General features: G+C 35.9%; 1 protein-coding gene across 12 annotated transcripts in view; it reads left to right on the plus strand.

Annotated features, from left to right (window-relative positions):
- Positions 1–23898, plus strand: part of CRPPA (CDP-L-ribitol pyrophosphorylase A) — a 120444-nt gene that overhangs the window by 67015 nt on the left and 29531 nt on the right. For 6 of the 12 annotated variants that reach the window (XM_030008351.1, XM_030008356.1, XM_030008354.1 and 3 more), the window contains exon 9: positions 3627–3755. In XM_030008351.1, the coding sequence (XP_029864211.1) occupies positions 3627–3755 (129 nt within the window). Of the gene's footprint in view, positions 1–1877; positions 2140–3626; positions 3756–4719; positions 4794–5006; positions 5079–10905; positions 10915–11991; positions 12008–18735; positions 18838–23898 lie in introns of those variants that run through there. The other 6 variants (XR_003922619.2, XR_003922620.2, XM_030008355.1 and 3 more) reach the window with 6 other exon arrangements.

The raw sequence follows: 23898 nt of genomic DNA on the forward strand, positions 1-23898 counted from the left end.
ACAAGATAATGTGTTGTGATTTTAAAATATAATTCCGTATATGAAGCTCTTGAAAAAGGAATAAATAGTTATTTTACATGGGGCCTGAATAGTTTCTGAAGTGTATAGTCTAGTGATCTGGAGGTAAAACTGAGCACTTGCTTCTCAGTTTTAGGCTTAATCTGAAATCCAAGTGATGGAATTTCATTACTGATCTAACAAATAAATGAGATATCGTGAAGATCAATTACTTTTACAGATGAAAAAAGTTATATCCTCACCTATTGTCTGCTGTTGTCTGTGAGTAAGCTACTGTGATTCTATGAACATCAATATTAGCACTTTATTTCTAGACCACCTTTTTTTCTTGACCTTGTTTCTGAGGAAGTTCAGAGTGGGGCTTTAATTTTACTGAATTGTCAAAGATAAATTATTTCTGCCTTTGATAATCAGAGCAATGGCACACCTCCAAGTCTGTTGCCCATTTACAAGGCTACTGGATGTGCAGAATGCTCTTTTTTAGACTGAGAATGTTTTCAGTAGTCCTTTATCAAGAATATAAAAAACCATTTCTGTCTGTGTTAAATTTTGGGGGTGTGCAGATAAAGTTGGAATTGTTAATCAACTAGGTAATACTATGGTGTTAAAAGCATGCTTATTTTTTTCCCGATTCATAGCTAATCTCTACTCTGGACTTCGAATTAAGTAATTTTTTTAGTGTGACACATGGAATGTGAGAGCTTTGCTTTAATAATTGTAGCTATAAATATTCTGGATGTAATATTTCCTGAGAAATAGGTATGAATGCAAATAATCCTTATACAAGCTCACCATGAAATTTAGGTTTTGCCCCTAAGATACTAGATCTTGAAGTCATTGTAGAATCCAGCACCATTTTTAATGAAAGTGTACTTGCTTGAGCAGCCTGCAGCATGCATAAATTATTTGGGTGGACAACTTTTAAAATAGCCTCAGGAGAAAATGATACATTGAATCCCTTTACTGTACTCCAGATCCATCTGTTGTTCCTGACAACTACTTGAAATTTCCTAAAACTAGACAGTGGGAGAAAAATCTTATAACTAGGTTGAAGCAGCTGCTAACCTTTAAAAAACAGATATGCATATATTTGTTAAAAGTATCTTTAAAAAAATGAAGTACCCTAACTATAAAAAGGCATTTTATGCTTCACTTTCAAATTTTATAGAGTTACCACACCATCTTTTAGAAATACAAGAAGGAAAAATAGAAGGGCTGGAAAGTATGTTTTAAATGACTAAAGAATTAGCTAAACAAATCATTGTCTCATATTAATCAGTGGGAACTATATAAGTCCTTTAAACTTCTGATCCCTAAAACTCATTACAGATGGTATGGCTGGGGGATGGAAACTTCCTTCAGCAGTCTTTAATTAAATTTGGTGTTAGGTGTCCTCCTCACTAAGGCTTATGAGTGGGATTTTCCTCAGCTTTATTCTTCACTATATACTTCATTTAACAAAAAACCTGAATGCATTGTTGGTGAAGAGTCCTGTAAGATACTTCCTTTTGATGTAAAAGGGCACATGTGACTCAGAATTTTAAGCAATATGATGGTATTTAAATGCACAGGTTTTAGGTACTAGCTGTACGGGAAACATTATTATTTTCTACTCTCAAAAGTAAAACTATTCCTGATAGTGAAGAATTGAAAGGGTAAATGAGGAGAGCAGCTAACTGCTTCCATTCTAACCTCATAATCAAGAACAGTCTAATGTAGACTTTTTTGTAATTGGAAAGTTCTTGTCTATTCTTTCATTTCAGGACACGTGTAAATTTTTTGTAACAATCTGATAACTAAGAGAGTCAGTTTTATTTTTTGCTTCCGATATTCAGCATCTTTATTTGAAAAAATGACAGGTGTTATTATTGAGCCAGATTGTCTGTTTAACTAGCCTGGGGAGAATTATCCCAGTAAAAGGATGAGTTTGCACTGGACATGAAGACTTCTGTCCATATTCCTGCCTATAAATTGCCACAGATTTCCAAGTCTGTCCTTTATCCTGGTGCCTGACTGGATTTTTTTGTGGCATCTGTAAGCTGAAGCAGCAATTGGACTACTGTATCTGGACATAGCAGAAATGGAAAGATTAATGTTACAGGAGAAGTAGGAAGCACAGAGGTAAACTTCATGCAATTATTTGTCTGCATCAAAACAATATCCTATCTGCTATAACCAGAAGAATCATATTCTTAAACTGCCATTACTTTTCTGAGTAATACATGTTCACGTTTGTAGATGCTATGAATAGATATGATTTTTATTTTGTTGTTATTCCTTAGGGTTAGAAAGAAAGGAATGTTAGTACTTCAGCTCTGTATTTGCCATTATTTGCATTTCAGTACAAAATTAAGTTTGAGAAAAATCCCTTTTTAAAGCTGTGGAACAGTTTAATGGTAAATAGGTGTTTGGCTGTGTTCTCTCAAAATAATAGGTTTTAAAATTTCCTGTAAATAGCTGTAAATGAGCAGTACTTTGCCTTGTTTTGGGTAAAAAAATAACAAAATAGTGAGTGTTTGAAAATTAATCTCTGCCTGTGTAGTAGAAGACAACAGCTTTGCTCCTGGTGAATATGCACTTAGACAGTTAACAGCTTTTTTAAAAGTGTTGCAAGGGAAAATGAGTAAAAACCTATTATCTGTCAGGATAAATTGAAGATAAGGTACAAAGGGAACTTGAAATAATTTTCCCAAGCACAGATCTCTGGGGCTACCTCTATACTCCTGCCCCTCTGTAGTACTTACAGATAAGTTTTATATCAATGGAATCATTCAGCCAGAAAAATATTTTCTCTTTCTTTTAAGGGGAAAAGTATTTCTGATATTAATTGGTGCTGAAACTTTATATGTAGAAATCATCATCCTTAATTTTGATTTCTACAGTTAATAGAAACTTTGTAAAGTAAGCTGATTAAACTGTGGAACACGTAAGCCTTGGGAAAGGGTTGAGCTAGTTGATACATCCCTGGAGATACCAGTTCAGGTCCTGTAAGACCCACCATGTTTGTGCAGCATCCCTGCTGGATATGAGACCTGCCTTTCCCGGCCCAAGAGCTCAGGATAGTCATATCCCTACGTTCTTTTGTAGTAGTTTCTGCTTTTTAAACTTGAAGTGTTATCTTGAAATTAATCTAATTTAGGCAACTAATATGCTATACTGAAAAGGTGGTAAATTCAAATTAAAACTTTAAATAATACAGTTCCATTTTGAAAACATTTAAGATGCTTAAGAAAAACACCTGTATTTCTCTAGTATCCTGATAGTAAAAGAAAGAAATCTGTGAAAGTTAGAGCTTAGAAAAGAAGGTTGGTTTTTTTCTGATTTAATTAAATATTTTTAATATGCAGTTAGAACATTGTGTTCCGATGTCTTCTGGTGTATTGGTTTCACTGTGCTTTGAAAAGAAATAATTTTCATGTCACTAACTATATAAGTAGTGGAATTCAATAGTAATAGAAACTAACTAAGAAAAACCTTTGTTAGCCTGTATTTTTATGTGCTCTTAACATATAAAAATGAGATACTAAAAGCTGGAAGTCTAGAATAACATACTATGGAAAAAGCAGAAATTTTTTTTGTTTGTTTTTTTCTTGTTTGTTCCTCTGCAGGTGCACTTGGATATTTCAGAAAATATTTCTTTCAGCATTGGGATGGAAGAACTAACTAGGATCAAGAAATTTGCAAGGGAAGTGAAAAAAAAAAATATTTTTGTTTATGGTCTCCTTATCCAATATAAGGTATGTATTCTTTTTCTACATGCAAATTATCTCTGATTTATATGATTAATGATAGAATCTTCATTTAAAACAAAATCAAAAGGAAATAAATATGACATGAAAATATTTTTGGGGAAGATTCTTGCCTGTTCTTGTTCAAAATTCAGAAGAGCCTGTAGTTATAGGCAAAAATGTAAGCATTGTGATTAGAGAGGAATAAATGGTAAAGATTTTTTAGAAGCATACAAAAATGTCAGGGCCCTTCTTTTTGCTTTTCTGCTTTGAAACTTGCTTTTTGCAGCATTGAAAAAGTAAAAAATAATAAAAGTGCATTTGATCAGTGGTTCTGCAGAATTTTACATTCCTCATCAAAATAGTGTTTGGTATTCAGGTGACAGAAAGGGCATGACATATAAGTGTTGAAACAAGTGTCCATGTCTGCAATAGCTGCAAATTGCCTCAGCTGGGGGCAAAAAGGGTTAGCCCTCCAGCATCCTTTGTACTCACAAAAGCTACTTAAAATAAACCATTTTGCCTGGGAAACGTGTTGTGCCAACCAGAAAAGTGGGCTGCCTTGCCTCCAGTGCAGATGTAGTCTTTGCAGCTTCTTAACTTAGTCAACAGTGAAGGAAGAAGTAAGTTATTCAACGGAAATTTTAATAAAGAAGAATAAATGTAATCTCAACTAATTTTTTAAGGTTGAGTTAGGTTTTTTGGGTTTATATATAATTGATTAAACATGACTATAGTTATATATCTTTGTCTAGTATACCAAAGACTTTGTTTTCCCTCCAAATTCTATGGTTTTATTAAGAGCTATGAGTATCAATACCTATCAGTTAATGTTTTTACAGACCTCTAATGCCAAAAGAATATGAATAATGCTATTATATGACATTAGTTTGTCTCTTGTTTGTAGAACACACAAGGGCATACAACTATTTTCAATCTTCTTTCTGGTACTATCAAACCCCATTTTTTCCAGGGTGAATTCTGGCTTCTCTTGGTAAAAATAATTTGAATAACTGTTGAAACTTAGCTCTAAGAGGCACCTTATCATGGTAAAAAGTAACATTGCAAGTATTGCTTTAGTGTAAGTACATTTTTTTCCTTTTAAACTTCATTGGGTGTGTATATGATTTTATATGTAAATGGAAATATATATATGTGGATAACAACAGTTAGTAACGCTGACTGGAAAAAAGGAAAAACTTCTATAATCTTCAGTGGATTTTTATGACCATGGCACCAAAGCTTTTTTATCAATAACAGTCATGTATAACAACAATATGACATCTGAATGGAAATTCTTGATCCTTGGTGGTAAGAGAATTACAGCAGAAAGTTGCCTCCATTTTTTGAAAATAAAAAGTTAGAATGATTATGTAAGATCACTGTAGGCAGAGTCATCATTTATTAGCTTGGAAAAAGTATTATATAGAGTAAAACACGTTGCAAAGTAAGTAAACTACCACTAGCTATCTTGTTTTAAAATGGCTTTAAAACATGTCCTGCTCACAAAGACGGGGATATAGTCCTGAGTTCCTGCTTGTTAGTGTTTTGATAGATGAGTAACAAATAGGTTATACAGATCATGTGTATATATGTGATACATGTGTCAAGTTTTCTTTTGGCTGCAGATCTACAAAGAACAGAATTGTTTCTAGGTGAAGACCTGTGGAAAGACTTGACATATGAATCTAGAAATGACATAACCCAAACTTTATTGCTGGTCTGGGGGAGAGTGAGAAGGGAGCACTGTGAACAAAAGCAATTTGTTAAGTGAATGGACATCTTTAAAACAGGGGGTTTTTTTTGTGTGTTTGTTTTTTTAATTCCAAAGCATGACTTAAGAGTCACTAAGGTATTTTACTTTTAGTACAACCCATTAGCTAATAGGTGAATCCATAGGTGAATTGCATGCTTGAGGATGGAAGGGTAAGTTTCATACTGGCATGATGGGGGGTCCAAAGGTAGTGGAAACACAAAAAAGCACCTGCTGCTGTAATGCAGGATACTCAGCCTGTTGTCACAATAACTTCTATCAGTATCCGCTTTCCAGAAGTCCCTGAAAGCTATAGTTTATTTCAAAAAAAGTGATGACAGATTACTGCATGGAGCTTCCCTCTAGCTGACAGGTTATATCATCACTACCAGACATGCATGGTTGATATACACACTTTAACTAATTCAAAACCAGGGATAAAATGTAAGGGATGAATAATTTTTTGAGACACATGACCATGGTAATACTGAGGTGAAATTATTTTACATTTAGAAGGGTTGTATGATTAAGTGGGTATGACGTTATGTTGATATAAAAGAATATGGGGGCACTCTTTAAGATTCTGCATTAGAAAAGTAAATTTGATGAAATAAATATTTTCTGAGATATATAATTGGGTTTTTATGTTTTGGAAATGAAAGTGAAATGCTTTTGAAACCTAGGAGTACATTTTTGACAGTATTGAAGGAGATATGAAGGCCTAAGAAAAAGTATAAGTCTTCATTTTAATTTCTTAAATGCAGTGTTTATTTGGTATTTAGAAAAAGATATCAAGTACTTCTATGAATAGGTGATACTCCAAGAAGCTAGTCAGGAAAATTAAAGGAAAAGGCTTTAATGTGCTTTGGCTTTAATGTGCTTTATAAATTCCCTGCTTTGTACCTTCCATTTGCTCAAAATAAGTGCATGTTTGTGGCTTGTACACAAACAGTTACTTCTCTCATAAACATTATGCATTGAATGCCGAATTACTGATATCGATACAAAGATTGGATCCACTTCATAACAGCTCTAGTTTGCATCCTGAAAGTACTGTTTATTTAAATGTCACTTATGAAAATATTTTTAAAGACAGTTCTTCTCTAAAACAGTTCTGCAATGTTAGAAATGGTTTTTCATATTCAAAATACAGAGGGGAAAAGGGTATTTAGTAAATTCCAGAGTCTGAACTTGTAGTGTTAGCTTTTGGGGGTTTTTCAGATGAGTTGAAGGAAATAGCTGATAAGCAAGGTGAATTAAAAATAGGGATGAAAATCCATTTTTTATGGAAGATATAACTGGCATATGTTGATGACAATGTTAGTAGAATTCCAACTGTTTTGATTTAATGAGTACTTTACCTTGAAAATAGCAATGACTGGTATGGTATTACTATGTGTCAGAATAAGAATTTTTTTTAATAGTAGTTAGTCTAGTAGGGTATAATGCAGAACAGCCAATTCTGAATATTAGGAGGAAAAGCTGTAAAAAGAAGCCAAGTTACTCTTAAATAAAGTTTTACTTAAAAGAGGTGTTAAGAATTGCTAAGAAGCCAAAGAATACAGAAGGTAATGTCAAGACATTGCATCCATGCAGGGCTGGAAATACATTAATCTTGAAAGCACTGGTTTATGTCATTCAAACTATAAGACTTGGGACGGAAGCTTAGTTGCATGTGGTAGTTATTTGTTGATCTGTGTTCTGAGCAATGCTGCAATAATACTGAACTTGGGCCTTGATCTCACAAACACATGCATTATTATCTTTAAACATATCCTAAGTATTTAATGGTTTTATACTTGAATATGACAGTAATGTTTTAAAAAAATACTATTTTTTCTATTTACTGCTATTCTCCCTTTTAAAATAATAATGTCTTATGACTGAATTAGAAAAAAATAGTGAACACACATAAAAAGAAAATATAAGCAGCATTTGATAATATGTGAGTGCAAATTCAGAAGCTTGTGAAGGTTGCAATAATAAAATCTTGGTCTAAAAGTTTCGGTAATAACTTTGTTACTTTTCACAGAGAATAAAAAGGAACAGTTATCATCCAAAATAAAGCCTGCATGGATGGACATAGGAAGCCACAGAAAGCTTTAAAATATGAAAGTAATACTAATATATCTTAGTTATAGAACTACATTAATTTTAAATAACCCTACTTCAGAGAGGCACTGACAGAATGTTGGGTCAGAACAGCAAATACATGCTAAGGCTTGCCTGGGGCAAGGTGGCCCCAAATACTTTTGCCTCTGAAACCTCTATTTGATTAAGGACCTATTCACTGACAGCCAGAAAAATCACAGTCCATACCTAAAAAGAGACAAATGATGCAATAGAATAATCGTTACGAAGCTGCTTGAAACTAAAAGGAAACTGAAGTGTGGGTGATTTCTTATGCAAACATACTGGACATTTATTGTAGTCTTTAAGACTTTTTGAATACAAGAGGCCTGTCTACAGTGTACTTGATGGCTCAAGAAATACTTAGAGTGCTAAATGTGTTTTCTGTCTGGTTTGGTAAACTAAAAAGGTAAGCGTTTACAGTTTCTTTTTCATCAAAGATTCCTTAAAAATAGTATTATGTGCAGACATTAAGGCAGTGGTTCTCAAAACAGGGATTACAGCCCTAAAGGGCATCATCCAAGTGGCAAAGCACAAGGTGAGATAATTGAGTATTGAGATAATGAGCCTGAAGGGCAAATGAAGTAAAATCACAAACTAAAAGTTTGATAACTTGTTGAAAACAAATGAGCCATGCCCTAAATGACCCCTGCGTGCTTCTTAATTCATTTAATAATCAGTGTAGAATTGGTCAAATGATTGCAGTCTGATTAGAATGATTGGGATGCTGCCTGGAGACCTCTCTCTTCTCAAGATGACACTTTTTTTATTTCAGCTGCAATGACATAATGGATTGTAATGAATATGGAAGCCTACATCTATTCATAGAAGTCCTTAAGGCCAAGTAATTACTGTTTAGTATTTTCAAAAGGCAGAAACTCAACTATTAAGTAGCATGATCCTACAGACTATTCACTCTTTCATCAAGGAAAATTGGGCAAATGAGTGATGAGCCAGAGTGATCTTGCTTGCACAGAGTGTGGAACAGAGAGGGAAACCAAATCCACTTTGAAACTTTTTACATTAGTAACCTCATAGAAATCAGCATCTGTAAGTATATTAATACAAAGGCCTAGCAAGTCCTTCACCAGTAAAACTAGAGATTGATATTTATGGAGGCTGGACATGATTTAGTCCTTAATAATTAATTATTACTACTGTCTGAGATCAGTCACGACTATGTATTTTGCAATAGGTAGAACTGACATGATGAAAAAGATTTACAGACACTGAATTTAAAATAAAACTACAAGTCACTCTTGATGGAATTTTCAGTAAATAAAAGATACAGAACTGGGGGCTCTATGAATGATACTCAAGAAATCAAACATAAAACTATCCTTTTCCCTTGGGAATGGCTCACACAAAAACAGTAAGATTGCTCATAAAGGAAAATATTCTGAATGGGTCATATCACCTTTTAATGCCCTCCAAAGTTGGTAATAGAATTTATGGAATAAAAAGTTTATAGGTGATATTTTGCATATATCAATTTTCAGATCTTCAGTAATTTCAGCAATATTTAGCTTATCTTTATGTTTGAATTTTGCAATCGGATGGAGATTATTTGAAGCAGATTAATTTGCTTTGGTGAAAAAGATGATACTTTCATGGGGAAGAATCATTGTGGCCGATCAGTATTTTCACACACACAAACAGTTACAGATAACTTTCTGACTCACCTTGATAATTTTGTCTTTGATTTTTTTTTAAAATCTCCAACAGCTCATCATTCATTCATGTATTTTACTGTGTGAATGTGTGGAAATCTTAACAGGCTTTGTTCAAAAAGTGTATGAGAAAAAACATTGGTCCATCTGGTTGATTTGATCATCAGAATTTTTTGTCTGTCAGACTTGTTCACATGAAAGCACATTTACAGGAACTTCTGAAAATAGCACAGTTTTAAAATGTAGATTTAGTCATACTCTTTGTAACAACTGCCTGTTAACACAACATATTTCTATAATTTTTACATGTTAGTATAAAAATTGATGGAGAGTTCTCTTAAGATTTCTGTCAATGAAATATTTATATTACTTACCTACAGAAAATCAGTTCCAAATTTAATGTTTGAAAGATGGAAAGCTGAGTAGTTCCAAAGAAATACTTCTGTATGTGAATATTTGTTTCTGCTATGTAATACATACAGAAATAATAAACCACCTAAGTGGCGTTTTACTTTGAAGTGAAATCTGTTTAACCAAACCAACCTTCTCCATCTTTTTTTGTACCATTCAAAGCAAGAAATTATAAAACGTCACCTCTCTGGAACATTAGTCAATTAAGATAGATATTAATTACAAGTTTACCAAAGTATTGGTTAAACTTTAGACTTTTGGCATGGTTTAACCCCAGCCAGCAACTAAGCACCACACAGCTGCTCACTCACTCCCCCCGTGTCAGGATGGGGGAGAGAATCAAAAGAGTAAAAGTGAGAAAACTCGTGGGTTGAGATAAAGACAGTTTAATAGGTAAAGCAAAAGCCGTGCACACAAGCAAAGTAAAACAGGGAATTCATTCACCGCTTCCCATCGGCAGGCAGGTGTTCAGCCATCGCCAGGAAAGCAGGGCCCCATCACGTGTAATGGTTACTCGGGAACACAAATGCCATAACTCCGAACGTGGTGTCCCCCCCTTCCTTCTTCTTCCCCCAGCTTTATGTGCTGAGCATGACACCATATGGTCTGGGATAATCCTTTAGTCAGCTGGGGTCAGCTGTCGCGGCTGTGTCCCCTCCCAACTTCTTGTGCCCCCCCAGCCTTCTTGCTGGTGGGGTGGGGTGAGAAGCAGAAAAGGCCTTGGCTCCGTGTAAGCACTGCTCAGCAGTAATGAAAACATCCCTGTGTTGTTAACCCTGTTTCCAGCACAAATCCAAAACATAGCCCCATACCAGCTACTATGAAGAAAATGAACTCTACCCCGGACAAAGCCAGCACAGTTTTGAGTCAGGAAGGGACATAAACATTTGAGTGTTAAATTATTTAACACCAAGCCTAGAAGTCTGTCTTGCTTGAAACATGTAGCATTGTGGAAAGCACAGCCACTTGCCTGTACTGCTGCTGATTTTAGTAGATATCCTGAAGCCTGATACTGGATCTTATTGATCAACAAATTGTGATTGTTATTCTTTTTTTCAGGGTTTTAGTGTGTCTACCTTGAATGCATGCATAAATGCTTTTATATTTCCTTGCTCATTTTCTCTTGCTTTCTCTCTCTGTTGTTCTCTCTCCCTTGCCTTTCCTTGTTTCCCTTTGAATCTTCCTCCTCTCCTAGCCAAAACAGGTAATAAATTAGTGGATTTATTACAACTGTGCAACTTTACTAAAGACACTCAAATGAAGCATTTCCACAAGCTAACTTCACACTGCAGTAGCAAATTCCCAGTCTGAGGAAGATGAGCTTTTTAGAAAAATAATTGGTAACCTTTGGGGTTTTCATTAAATAACTGTATAGGTTTTTATCAGAGAAAGGTTAGGAAGTTGCTCAATTTGTCTCTGCTATTACAGCTTCTAGGAGTTTAACAAGCTGCACAGAAAATGATGAGATTAACGTTTTATGCCTTTTACACATAACCTTTTTAGACTTACTTCAGCTATTGAACTTATAATTGGAGAAATCAGAGTTCTGCCATCACTTTGTCAGCCAAAATGATTAAGGCATGTAGACTTATCTTAAAAGTCTTGTCTTCATAAAACGGTCTTTAAACTTCCTTGCATTTATAGCCCAGTTCAGCCAGTCTGCCAATATTAGACAATAAAGGTTGCCAGTTGTTTCTATTGTGGATATTTTAATTGTATAAAATGTATTACACTAAAATAGCTTAATAGTATGGAGTGGAATTGGGGGGAACAAGTGGATTCAAAAGGTGGAATGCTGAGCTCTCTAGAGGAAAGGAAAATATGTAATATACCATATAGCAACTTAGAAAAGAGTGTATATATTAGTTATGCTAGATACTTTAATGTGTTAGGAAATAAACATTGGATTGGAACCATTTGCAAAAACAAATACTATGAGCATCAAAACTGAGTTTCATCTTCAAATCTGCTAGTATGCATTATTCTGACTTTTTTTTCCACCTTATGAAAGCTTTGATGTTGACCTGCTATCTCTTAGTGGAAACACATAAACATTTACGATGAAATTTTGTTTGCAAGCAAACTGCTTTTAACTTCTTTTTTCCACTGCTAGCTTGCCTAACAGAAACCTGTGAAGTCCATTGTATCTGTTTACGGAGAGTTGCACTTTCGAACTGTTAGTGCTGCAATTCTCAACTTAAAGCAACGCTTGTACTCTTTTACTGTCTAAGCTGGGCATCAAAAATTAGTCTTCTCACCTTGCTTCCATGCTATCCCCTAGAAGCATCATTTAGCAGGTAACCAAAATACTCACCTATAGAGATGAGTACATATAGAGATGTATGCAAACCATATAGAGATGGTTTTTATGGCTTAGGTCTGAATACATAAAACAACAATAAAAACCAAGCTTATTAAAATTGTTATGGGTGGTTAAGAGACATTTTGAAAATGTTGCCAGGTTGCTGTTGTGTTAGTTTCCTAATCTTTTGTATTTGGATGCACTTTTTCAGTGAAAAATATGGCTGAAATTTTTCAAGTAACTTTTTCCAGTTTCAATGCAAATTTTAGTTTTATAGCTGAAGTATTAAACAACTCTGGCAGTAGGATTTTATAGAGTCAATGCTAGCTTGGCTGGTAATACAGATGCTGATCAATATTTTACTGTAGAGTCATCTCAGAAAGATGTGTTCTCTGTTGCTGTATAGGTTTTGCATTTAATCATATGGCAAAGATATGTAACATTTCTGTGGAATTCAGGGCTTCTACAGGCAAAGATCAGTATTTCTTCTCCATTAATTTACTTGTATCCAATGATAAAGATATTGGTTGTGCTTTAACTTTTTTTTACTGTGACAACTTCACCCTTCAACCAAATAACTTCCTCAGTTTGTAGCACATTTTCATCACTGTATTTGACCAGGAAAACTACAAAAATCTTCAGCCATTTAAACACAAGAAGACATCCCCATCAAGCTGTACATTGCTAGTAACTGAAAACATTCTGCAGCTTTTGCAGCAGTCCTCAAGGTATGGTAGCTCCTAAAATTTGTGCAGCGGAGGCAGTGGCCATCAAATCTGTATTGGGAGTGTTAATTTCCACTTTCACCCTCTCCCACTATTTACAAGCAGGAATCAAGTAATCCAGCCCCAGGGTGACTTTGGGGGATTTCTTTACAAGGGTTGGAAGCAGTGCTTGGGATTTCTGTACAGATTTGAGATACTAAGCCCCAAACCTTATTTGTTGCTTATATCAGGTTGTTCATATGAAAGTCATCCATTATGGAACATACCCAGTGCTGCAGTGTATAAAAATAATATGTGATATTACACTTCATGGTAAAAGCCCTTCAATGTCAAGAATGAAAAATGCTCTTTACTCCCCAGCCTGTGCACAGCCTTAAGGTCCCAATGAACTTTTAAAAAGTATTTGGGAAGACAGAAATAAAACATAACAGACATTTTTGATTGAAAATATCAGAAAATCAATAATTTTTGTAGTTTATTTAAAATAAAGATTGTTTTCTCAGCATAACTGATAGAACAACAGGAAATTATAAACCTGCTTTTGTTACTCTAGGTCTTTCCCACCATGTATTTTCTATTGTCTTCAAATGAGACTGCTTCTCTTTTAGATTCTGTGTTTTAAGAGCTGTGAATAAATCCATCCCCCATTTACTTTCTTCTATTATGACAGCTGTGTTTCTTGACTGCAGTAGGATTTTTCTTTGAATGAAAGATGATGCATCCTTACATAGTAGGATGAGTGAGAGCTTTCCTTTTCACACATTATTATTTCTGCAGCTAGTTAAGAACGCTTCTTTTAATACGACTAACACCACTAACATAACCTTTGTTACATTCAAAAATGCAGTTGAAAATTGCTAAAGCTGTAGCATTAAGAAAACAGAACTGGAAGAGAGTGTCTGACAGTGAGTTGAGTCCCTTGCTTCCTAGTCTTGCATTCTTTTCATTAATCAGTCAAGTGCTCTTCCAAAATGACTTAAGTTTTTCTGCATCCCTCATTCTTACTGGAAAACGAGTTATGTTTTATCTCTTTCTGCATTTACAGTGCAGTCATATCCTTCTCAGACTTATTTGTATAGAATAAAGAATTCAAGCTCTTCCATCCTCCCTTTGTGCCATAGCCTGTCTATCCTATTAGCTCCTTTGTGCACTTGACCTTTTTGAGATTTGTACGGCTATGTCACTTACCCGTCTCATCTGGAAGTACCTGTTCTGATACATCCCAGATTTGGGTTTCTTTGTTGGAGTGGGCTTTATTATGCTGCGATATTACCATCCAAGATGACCATAATGGATCAGATCAGAATTTTCTCTAGGCCGTTATCTTGTGTCCAGCAGTAGCTGTAAAGAAATGCCTAGAAAAGAATCAGATCAGGGAAAGCATATATGACACCCCTAATTCTCTCCCTGTACTCAGTTATTGTTAACTTAAGTATCTCCTGGGCCAGAGCTGTTTTCTATGGAATTATTAGCCTTTAATAGATTTCTATTCCATGCTCTTGTCTGGTCCCCCGAGGTCCACGTAAACTTACAGCATCCACTGCACCCTGTAACGAACAACTACATAGACTGGAAAGCAAAGAAAGAGAGAGGGTTCTTCACAAAATAGTGTCTTAATCATAAGATCTTGCTTCTGAGTAATAATAGTCTGCTGAGATCCCATCATTTAAAATGCAAAATACACATACATTATTTTATATTCATCTATATTGAATTTAATTTATCATTTTAGTGCCTATTTACTCAGCTTATAATGGTCTTTCTGCATTTCATTTCAGTCAGCCCTAGACTAATAAACTTTGTATCATAAACAAACTCATATTATTGCTTACTCATTTTTCCAGTTTGTTTATGAATGTGTTGAACAATGTAGATCCTATACCAGGTCCCAGCTAAACTATGTGGGTTCTTTTCTGAGAACTGACTATTTACTCCTACCTCTCCACTCTGACTTTTGAGCAAGTATGTATCCATGTCAGGACTTCCATCTTATATCATGGCACCGTAGTTTACTTAAAAACTTTTGGCAAGTAATTTTGTTGAAAGTCTTGGAAATCCCAGTACATTCAATCAACTGTCACCCACTCCTTTTAAGAAATCCAGTAAGACTGCAAAGTAAAACTTCAAAAGAAAGGCAGGTTGACTCTACCATCATCTTTAACTTGCCATCTGCTACTACTCTCCAGTATTTCATTTTTTGTTAAATTGCCCGATACAGGCTTACAGCTTTCTATACCATAGTTCTCTGTATCTTTCCAGATTTTTCTTGTTTTAAATTGGCAATTGCTACCACCCAGTCATGCCTACTAAGGCAATTTTTAAACTAGAGATTATGCACCACCATTAGGAACTGAGCTTCAGAACTGTTGGATGAATGCCATATAGTCCTAAGGATTCGTTACATTCCTCTTTCTAATTTCTTCCATACCTCTTCTACAGTAACTGCAATTTTGCAGGTTATTTGGCTGTTAACAAAGAGGGGAGCCAGCATATGAATTTCCCCACACCAATTCAAAGAATTAATTTAGTTTCCCTGCAATAGCTCTGTCTTTCCTGAGTGCTCACTGTGCACATTGATCATCAGTTGGCCCTACAGACTCTCTGGCAGACTTCCTGCTTCTGATGTGTATGAGGAAAGATTTATTATTGGGTTTGATTCTTTTTGCTAGTTGTTCCTCAAAATCTTTTTTTTGTTTGCCTTACTGTGCTTTCATGTTTACTATGCCAAAATTTATGCTCCTCTATTTTTTCTATCTGGGCATGTCTCCATATTTTTGAAGGATGCTTTCTTGTTCTTACAATCTCCCTTATCCTGCTGTTTAACCATACCACTCTCTTTCTGCCCTTCCTCGAGCCTTCCCCCCAAGGCAGCAGCCATTGGCTTTGTGCTTTCAATATGGGCACCCTTAGGAGCTTCTATATTTCCTGGGAGGATTTAATTCTCTTAGCTGCTTATTTACCTTCTTTTTAACAAGTTTCCTCAGTTTTTCATTATGTAGTTTTCATTTCTGTCCCTTCATCATTTTATATTCAGTATATGTAATCTAGGCTCTTTGCCTTAGCTTTGATCCATTCTGTCACGGATCTGTATCCTGAATTCAAAGTATAATACAAAACATTGTTTCTTCTTGTGTTGATTTGATTTCCTTATTCTTTCTTCCCCTCATCTGCAATTTGTTCTGTCTTCTGTTTTCTTCCTCAGACTGCAACACTGGGCTCCTCTTTCTTGGCTTTTGATCCTGGCTCTTTCAGAAGCCAGGATCTTGACTCTTCTTGTAGGTCTAGTTGCACTACCTGATTCTTGTTGCAAGATTTCTTATAATTTGACCTGTTTCTTTCCTGCTTACTGGAACAGGAAACAATCCTTCAGTTCTGCTTCTTTTCTATTATCTTTTTTCTTTTTCTGCTTTGTCTTTATTGTCCTATGCTTCTGTGGATCTTCCTGCTCCTATTGTGGCCTGTCACCTTGGATTTGTTGTTCAGCAGATGTTTGCAGATTTTGTCTTGTCTGGGCAGGCTTTTCTCTTCTTTCTTCAGCCACAAGTTCATGTTGTAGCTGGATCTTCCCTTCTGAGATTTCTAGCACAATGTATTTCATGTATACTGGCTATCTTTCAGCTTCAGTGTATGTTTCTTTTTGCTATGTGAGTATTGTTTTCATCGCCTGTATATCTCTGTCTTTATAGAAATGATGAGAGAACATTCTCATGGAAGCTCCCCTGATGTTTATGAATAGCTCCTAGCATGCTCTTGCGCCCTCGTCAGCCATCGCTTCCCATCTAGCCATTTGCGTCATGTTATCTATTCAGTTACTGCATTCAAAGGTGCAAATATGCCCTTGCTCATTCAGCGGTGCTTACCCATATTTGCACCAAAGAGCTCACAGACCTTGCTGCAAGCAGCATCTAATCCAAGCAAGCACCAAGCAAGAGACAAGCAAACAAGTTCACTTACAGCCAATAAATACGTGTTGTTTCTCTTCACCAAGGGAAAGGCCAGAACAATCTGTGAGTGCATTCTGCTGCTTGCTTCTGATTGCTGAGAGCTATTTACTTTTTAATATTTAAAGATACCAGGAGCAAATCTTGCAGCAACTTCATCTCACTAATGTTAAATCTAAACATTTCGGCTGGCTTCCATCTAAACACGTTTTGGAACATCTGGGTATGAAGATATGTTCATATCTCAAGACTGTGAGATGCATAGCATTTGAAGTTAGATTAAACTCTACTGTGAAAATTCTGTTAAAATGGAAATGCATGAATTTAGGATTAACAGAGGTGGAATGAGGTATTCTTATATTTTATAAAAAAAATACTGTCATTCAGAGAAAGACATGTAGATCATAGGAAACCTCCATGGCTAGTGATTTTTATCTGAATTTTGTCATGAAGTATTTTCTGAAAGTTATTTTCCTATCATATGCTTGGATTAAAAAAAGGTGGAAAATGTCACCATTATAGAATTTCCAGCATTTGCAGTCTGAACTAATTAGACTTGATTTTAAAACATTCTTTGAGCTGTTGTTTTCTAAGCCAATTTTTATTCATCCTCCTAAATAACATTTTAGGTACATTTTAAGCCTTACATAGTAATTTCCCACCAACTCAGAAAAGTCATACTTTCTATTGAGAGGCAAAGCCCATTACTTCACAATGTGCTTAAATGAATCTGCTTGATTTATAACTGTTTTGATCTCTGAAGTTTACACCAAGCAGAATCTTTCAAAAAATTGGATTGTTTACATCTGAGTTTGATTCAACCTGTGTGGTACTGGCAGCAGCATGAGTGCTTATTTTTGGCAGAGCCTCTGCCTTCAACTTTTTCCCTGACTCAGTTTTTCCATTCTTATGCAGATATGTGCTCAAGTATCTCTCACTTGTGTATTTAATTCCAGTGTTCTGTGCTTAAATTTACCAGACCAGGTGTTGAATTGTGTAGGCAAAATTTTTAGCAAAACATCTGAGAGACAGAGATAATGTATGATCTCTACTTAAGCAACAGGAGTAAAATGAAGTATGCTTTGTAAGGCTGACGACACACAAACTTTTATGTCCACTCACTCCCTGAGCTGTGCAATTTTAGAAGCTTCTCTTTGTCCTGTGAGATCTTTCATTATCCAAAATGAGGTAAAATGGCTTCAGAGCTTTCCTTTGATTGGATCAGATACCAGTTCCATAGTTCAGCTTTTGATTTTTGTCCTCAGAGCATGCTCTGTGCTTGCAGTGTTCAAGGCACAAAGATTAGTCTGTGAAATTATGGCATAACTATCATTACGAGCTCATGGAGTTTATGAACCAGAATTGTTGGTGTTGTCAAAAGGGACAGCATGTACCTTTTCCTCTGAAGTTGAGAGTAACCTTCCTCCCTCTTTTGATTCAGCTGTTGGAGGAAGAGGGGGTGTTAGTTCCTTCTGTAAAAGGTAAATTACTTCTTTCAAGGGCCACCCTGTCTGGGTCAGGGTGAAGCTCCATTTCTTGTGCTGGCTCCTGGTCACTTGCACCATTCCCTTGTTCTGTAGATAAGAAATTTTAATGAAAACGTTTTCCCTCCTCCTCTACTAGATGTATATGTTACATAGTGACATAACTTTTGGAGGTTTAAGTCCTTGTTTTGTAAGATACGGGATAGCTGGGCAAAATATGTTGCAGCTATCCAGAGTAGAGATGAAAGATCCTGAATTCTGTTTCTAAAAGTAGTGGCAGTAGCTGAGGAGTCTGCCCTTGGTACTTTGTGTTTGGGCAGAAGAAAAACTGAAGCAAATGTATTGATGTTTCAGAGTTTGCATTTATTTCTTGGATTTTTAAAACCATCCATAAAATATTCCAGATGCTTGCGTTAGACAGGAATGTAACTGTTATTTTGCTTCCTGACAAATAATTAACACACTGAAATGGTTACGCCCTAAAATAGTTACAGTCCTGCGAAGAGGTTGAATAGTGAGGTTCAAATAAATGTATACTACTGCAAATAAACCTTACTGATTTTGATTTTTCAGAACCTGTTCAACAGTGGTTGGTATGAAGGGTCTAGTTATCTGAAAATTTGAATGGAAACAGTTTCCAGTGAAAAGTTTGGATTCAAAGTATTTTCAAGTTATGTAAGTGGAGCATACTATGTTATGGATAAAATGTTTTATGCTGAAAACATTCCTTAAGCATTATGTTATCCATCAGGAAAGAAAAAAATCCTAATATTGTTAGAATCCGATTAGGGAATGGCGTTCTAAAGGAGGAAATATTTTAGGATAGAAAAGCATTTTGTGACATATTTTCTCCCAAACTGCTTGTTCATTTTGTTATGCTGTCCTGCAAATGCATCTTTAGGAGAAGCTTAGTGTACCAGCCAATACTTTATCACATGCACATTTTCAGGAACACAAAGGTAGGTAAAGCAGATTATTAATGCTATATGTATAATCTAGTAAATTTGTATACAGGTGTTTGATCCCACAGAAGAGGGTGAAGTAAATGAAACTCTAAACAGAGCATGGTTTTAAGTCGGTCATCATGGGAGACCCACGTAAGGCTGTGGGTCACTTCTCAGATGCCACACTTCATCTCTGGCCAGGCAGGTTTGGTCTGACAGAAACCATGCCATCTGTGTGCATAAGAGTAGATAATGAGTTATAATTACTCTGATACTGTGATAGGAGCGCAGTTTAAAAGCTCTTTACTTTTAGTGAGCAAAGTTGACGTTTCAGTGAGAGTAACCGCTTTTTAACTAATGGATATGCTCAGAGAGCTGCAGTCTGTAACTAGTACCTGCTTAGTTTTGAACTGAGGGTAAACTTTCGGCAGCTTTAAAACTGCTTTAATAGTAACATTTCTGCAACAGGACTTAACTGCTAAATTGTTACTAAGAGTTTACTGGTGAAAACCTGCTTCAGAACAGCAATATCTGCTTGGTACTAGTTACACGCCTGATTTAAAGGAGAATTTTGTCAGTGCCTTATATATCTGACTCAGGTGTTTTAAAGGTTTATCGACGTGTCTTGCGATGCGATGTAGCTCAAGAGTAAATTTTAAGCCCATTCTCATAAAGCCACACCAAAACCTTGCTTAAAAGTTATATTGAAAGTGGCAGTACTGCTTCTATGCCCTCTACACTCTTCCCATGAAAATAATTTTAACTAGGATTTCTCTAGAAGAAATAGCACGGAGAGTTAATTTTTTATAGAATAATATAAAATGTCTTCTGCATTTCCTGTTTCTAAATCTTTTGGAGAGGACATGAGTCTGCTTTGTTTATAAAGCTTCAAAATGTTTTGGGGTGATTTACTGCACTCTTTGGGAGCTTCTCAAGTTCCATTAAACACGTTTTTTTGTATGTTAAAATTCCATTTACTAAAGTTTACTCCAAAACAAATTTTAAGTAGTAACCTGTGTTACTAAACAGCTGCTAACCATGCATTTATTACATCCAGTTGATGTAAGATTTTGCTGATTAACTTACTAGTAACTCTTACTGGAGTGTCACAGGAAGAGAAGGCAAATGTCACAGTAGTTTTGCAAATTTTGCATAAATTTTGCAAAAGAGACAAAATTTGGAAAAGATAACAATTATAGTTGTCCGTAGGTGCAGCCTCTTAGCTTTTTAACATTCTACTGAAAGCTTAGGTGACTTGATGTTTGGGGATTTTTTCCCCCTGATGATTGAGAAAAGTGCATCTCACTACCTAGAATCATTCAACAGATGTTAATTATTGTTTTTCTAGACCTTATTGAACAATTGGCCTAGTGAAGTCAGATAATTTCCTCATTTTCCTTAATTCCATCTCTCTCTGACCGGTCAAAATTTTGCTACAAGATACCTTGCCACCCCACTCTTGCAGGCATGAATTGGAAAAACATGGCCTTCCATTACTTGGATAAATTCATTTTCTGAAACAGTATAATCTCTTTGCTGAAATAGTTCATCCCAAGAATGAGAGTGGGGATAAAATTCAGTGATGTAAGAAAGTAGCTGCTGAAAGTTTCTAATTATTCTAATAGAGCTTTTCATAGTCAGGTTGTGTGTCAGACACAGCAATAGCAAAGGCATGCAAGTTGGTAGTTCTGTCAGCTGTAGTCATGCTTTTGTTGTTAACAGGGCTCGTATGTCTAGTGGAAGAGCGGGTATGATTTCATGTGCCAACAGCTCCTTGTAACTCTGTCTGTAAGAGCTTGAAACTGGTCTGTTTCTAGAAGAGATGGATTTGAATTTTCAGTGCTGAACAAAATCAGTGGCCAATGTTTCTTCTTCTTTATACATAGAAAGTTAGAAATTAGAGACAGAAAAAATTATCATCTAGCCTCCTCCACTCTACATGCAAGATTATTCCTTTAAGCGAACATTATTGTCTTTGCCTTCCTTCTGTGTTGGTTTTAGTACCTTTATCCATCTTGCATAGGTGACTTGATATAGCTCATCTGAAATGTGTATTTGTTTTGCATACCCATCTATTTCAGCTTTTCACTGCTTGGCAAAAAATGTTATGTTATTAACTCTGGATATTTTTCCTCTTCTAATTCTTTCTGGTATGAATTAGGCTGTTCTCTTCTATTCAGCAAGGACATATTTTATACTAATTAATATTACAGTATTAAGAGAAACTGCTTGGAGGCTCACTGGCTCAGTGCCTAATTACTGCCTACATATTCCTGGTTAAGTGGGACATGAGCAATATCTTTTCAAACACACAGACATACTGAAATGTTCAGGGTTATTCTTGAAAAGCAACCTTTTTTCCCCTCCAGTCATCTGCCCAAATCACACTAATGTTCAGTTACATCCTACTTCATAAGTCAAGATCTTTCTTTATGTTGCCTTTTGAAAATGATGTGCACTCTTGCCTCAGATCAAAGGCCATCACAGACTAAAGTGCTACAACAGGGCAGACCTAAGATAGCTTTTTCTTCACAGAAAAAATGGAACAGGAAATTTATTTTAAAATAAGAGTTTTTTCCTTAAAAAGCAGTAGCACTGATGAAACCATCAAAGTGTTTTTTCAGAGTTTCTCTATCAATAGTCCATATTTGATATAGATACTGGAAAATGTGCAAGGAATTATCCAGAATGCTTGTATGAGTGTTTCTCAGACTGGGGGTGGGGAGTGGTACCCACATGGTGTAAATATGCAAGAGCTGCAAGTCAGAAGTGTTTTCTAGAAGCAGTATAGCTGTGTTTACAGTAGTACTTGCCAGGGTAATTAGGCATGTGAAAGATCATATTCGCTTGGGATGGGAACATTGGGCAGAATAGCTCAGAGATTGCTAATTTCTGGCATAAGCTTTATCATTGGGTACTTTGCTGTTAATTAGTCTTGGCTAGTACACTCCTACGGTTTTGGTCCAATGGGCTCTTTTCGTTACTATGATTTTATCATTGGTAGCAGCATGATTATTGTTTCTACAAGCTTTAGTGAGCCCTGTAAGCAAGTTGATATCCTTACACATTGTGTTTAGTCTAAATTTTTGTTATCTCTAGGATTTGACTTTATTTGGTAACTAAGGTAAGCACAAGATGAATGTAAAACTGACCAAAAACTTTCTCACTTAAACATAGGAAGCTTTTGTTGGGTAAGATTAAGAAAAACTGTCTTGGCTATGCATAAAGATGGTTCTCCAATTAAGAAAGGAATGTTCTTGTTTGTATAGTTCTCTTAGCAGATGAAAGCAGATTTACTGTATGCAGTGTGGTTTGAGCTATGTGGTTTGTTCACTTATTTAGCAAATACTTGTAGCCTGTCCTAACGTTGTGTTTTGTGAAGAGGGAGCAAAATCCTGTTTTTATGTTCATTAGACATACTTTCTTATGTATCAGATTATCACCACCTCCTATGCAGCCACTATGAAGTGTCCTAGCTTCCTAGCTTCTGTCCCCTCACAGGAATCCTTGGTAGAGTCTGTGCTGATGGAGATTCCTTCCAGTCTGAGCCATGAGCTAAGCTGGGATTGGAAGACACAGTAAATGAATTATGTTTTATTTTAAATCTTTCTTTCCCACTTTTCTTTAATGAGGAAGATAAGCTGCATCCTGGTAGGGAGGGTCAACATAATATCAGGAATATCTTTTTCCTCTTTTCCTGTAAGTGTTAATCCAGATTTAGCCAAGTGATGCAGCTATATAAACATTCTCTCTTGTACATACACTGTTGATGCTAGTGAAAGCTACAGCCCTGAAATTTGCAGGCATTCCTCTGGACTCATCATGGTTTATTGTTCTTGGGTTCCAGTTTTCCCTATGGCTGACACTTCCACAAAGCCTTGAGTAGACCCCACACTGGCTTTGTTTTGGGGTTTTTTTCCGCCCATTTTTTTCCCAGGGAACACGTTGCAGCTTATTGCGCCCATTTGGTGCTGTTCTAAAATGTGTAATAGTTGAGATGGGGTAGAATGATTTTTGTGCACTCACAATCCCCCTCAGCTTGGGCACCTGGTGTCAAGAAGAGAGGATAAGGGAGGGGTAAACAGACACTTTAATTGGAGGGGGAGAAAAAAGGCAAGACAGGAGTGAACATTGCAGGAGACGGAAAGAAGAAAGGCTGGGAGCAGGGCAGCAGCAATGAACTTAGCTTTTTATGGCACAGGTGGAGTAGATCATGGCATCCACAATCATTTTACCAGTCCTAGTAGTCTGCAGCACTTGTCAGTGCTGTTCCCAAGGGGTCTTGTGGGGCGAAAAAGTGAATAATCATATGCGATTAAAACTCTTTATGCAAAAGTATTCTGAAATAGGCTGCACAGAGAAACCTGAATTACTGGAGTTCTGACATTGAGTGAACCTTTGTATTTTAAAATAGAAAATGGATATAGTGAACAGTATATTTCCTCGGTTTTCTCAAAAAATTATCTAATGTAAAATTAATTATGAGCTGGCTCAATTGAATGTAGACTACTGCCCACAACTTTTCCACTGAGAACAGGAAAGGCACTGCAATATCCACATCATTTCTGAATGAGAGAAGGCTCTTTTACCCCTGCTGACAGAATTTGGGAACTCTATCAGTAAGTGCTTCATAAATATAGATGAAAACACTACTCACGTTTTTAATCTTTCTAGAAGATCTAAAGCATTTAAATTTAAATTTGCAGTTCAGATGATGTATCCCCACTTGGCAACTGTAAAATAGGCCTTCTTTTTAATATTCACTCCAGGGATATAGAGAGCAAAATAAGAT

The sequence above is a fragment of the Aquila chrysaetos genome, chromosome 3 (genome assembly GCF_900496995.4).
Source record: "Aquila chrysaetos chrysaetos chromosome 3, bAquChr1.4, whole genome shotgun sequence".
NCBI lineage: Eukaryota > Metazoa > Chordata > Aves > Accipitriformes > Accipitridae > Aquila > Aquila chrysaetos.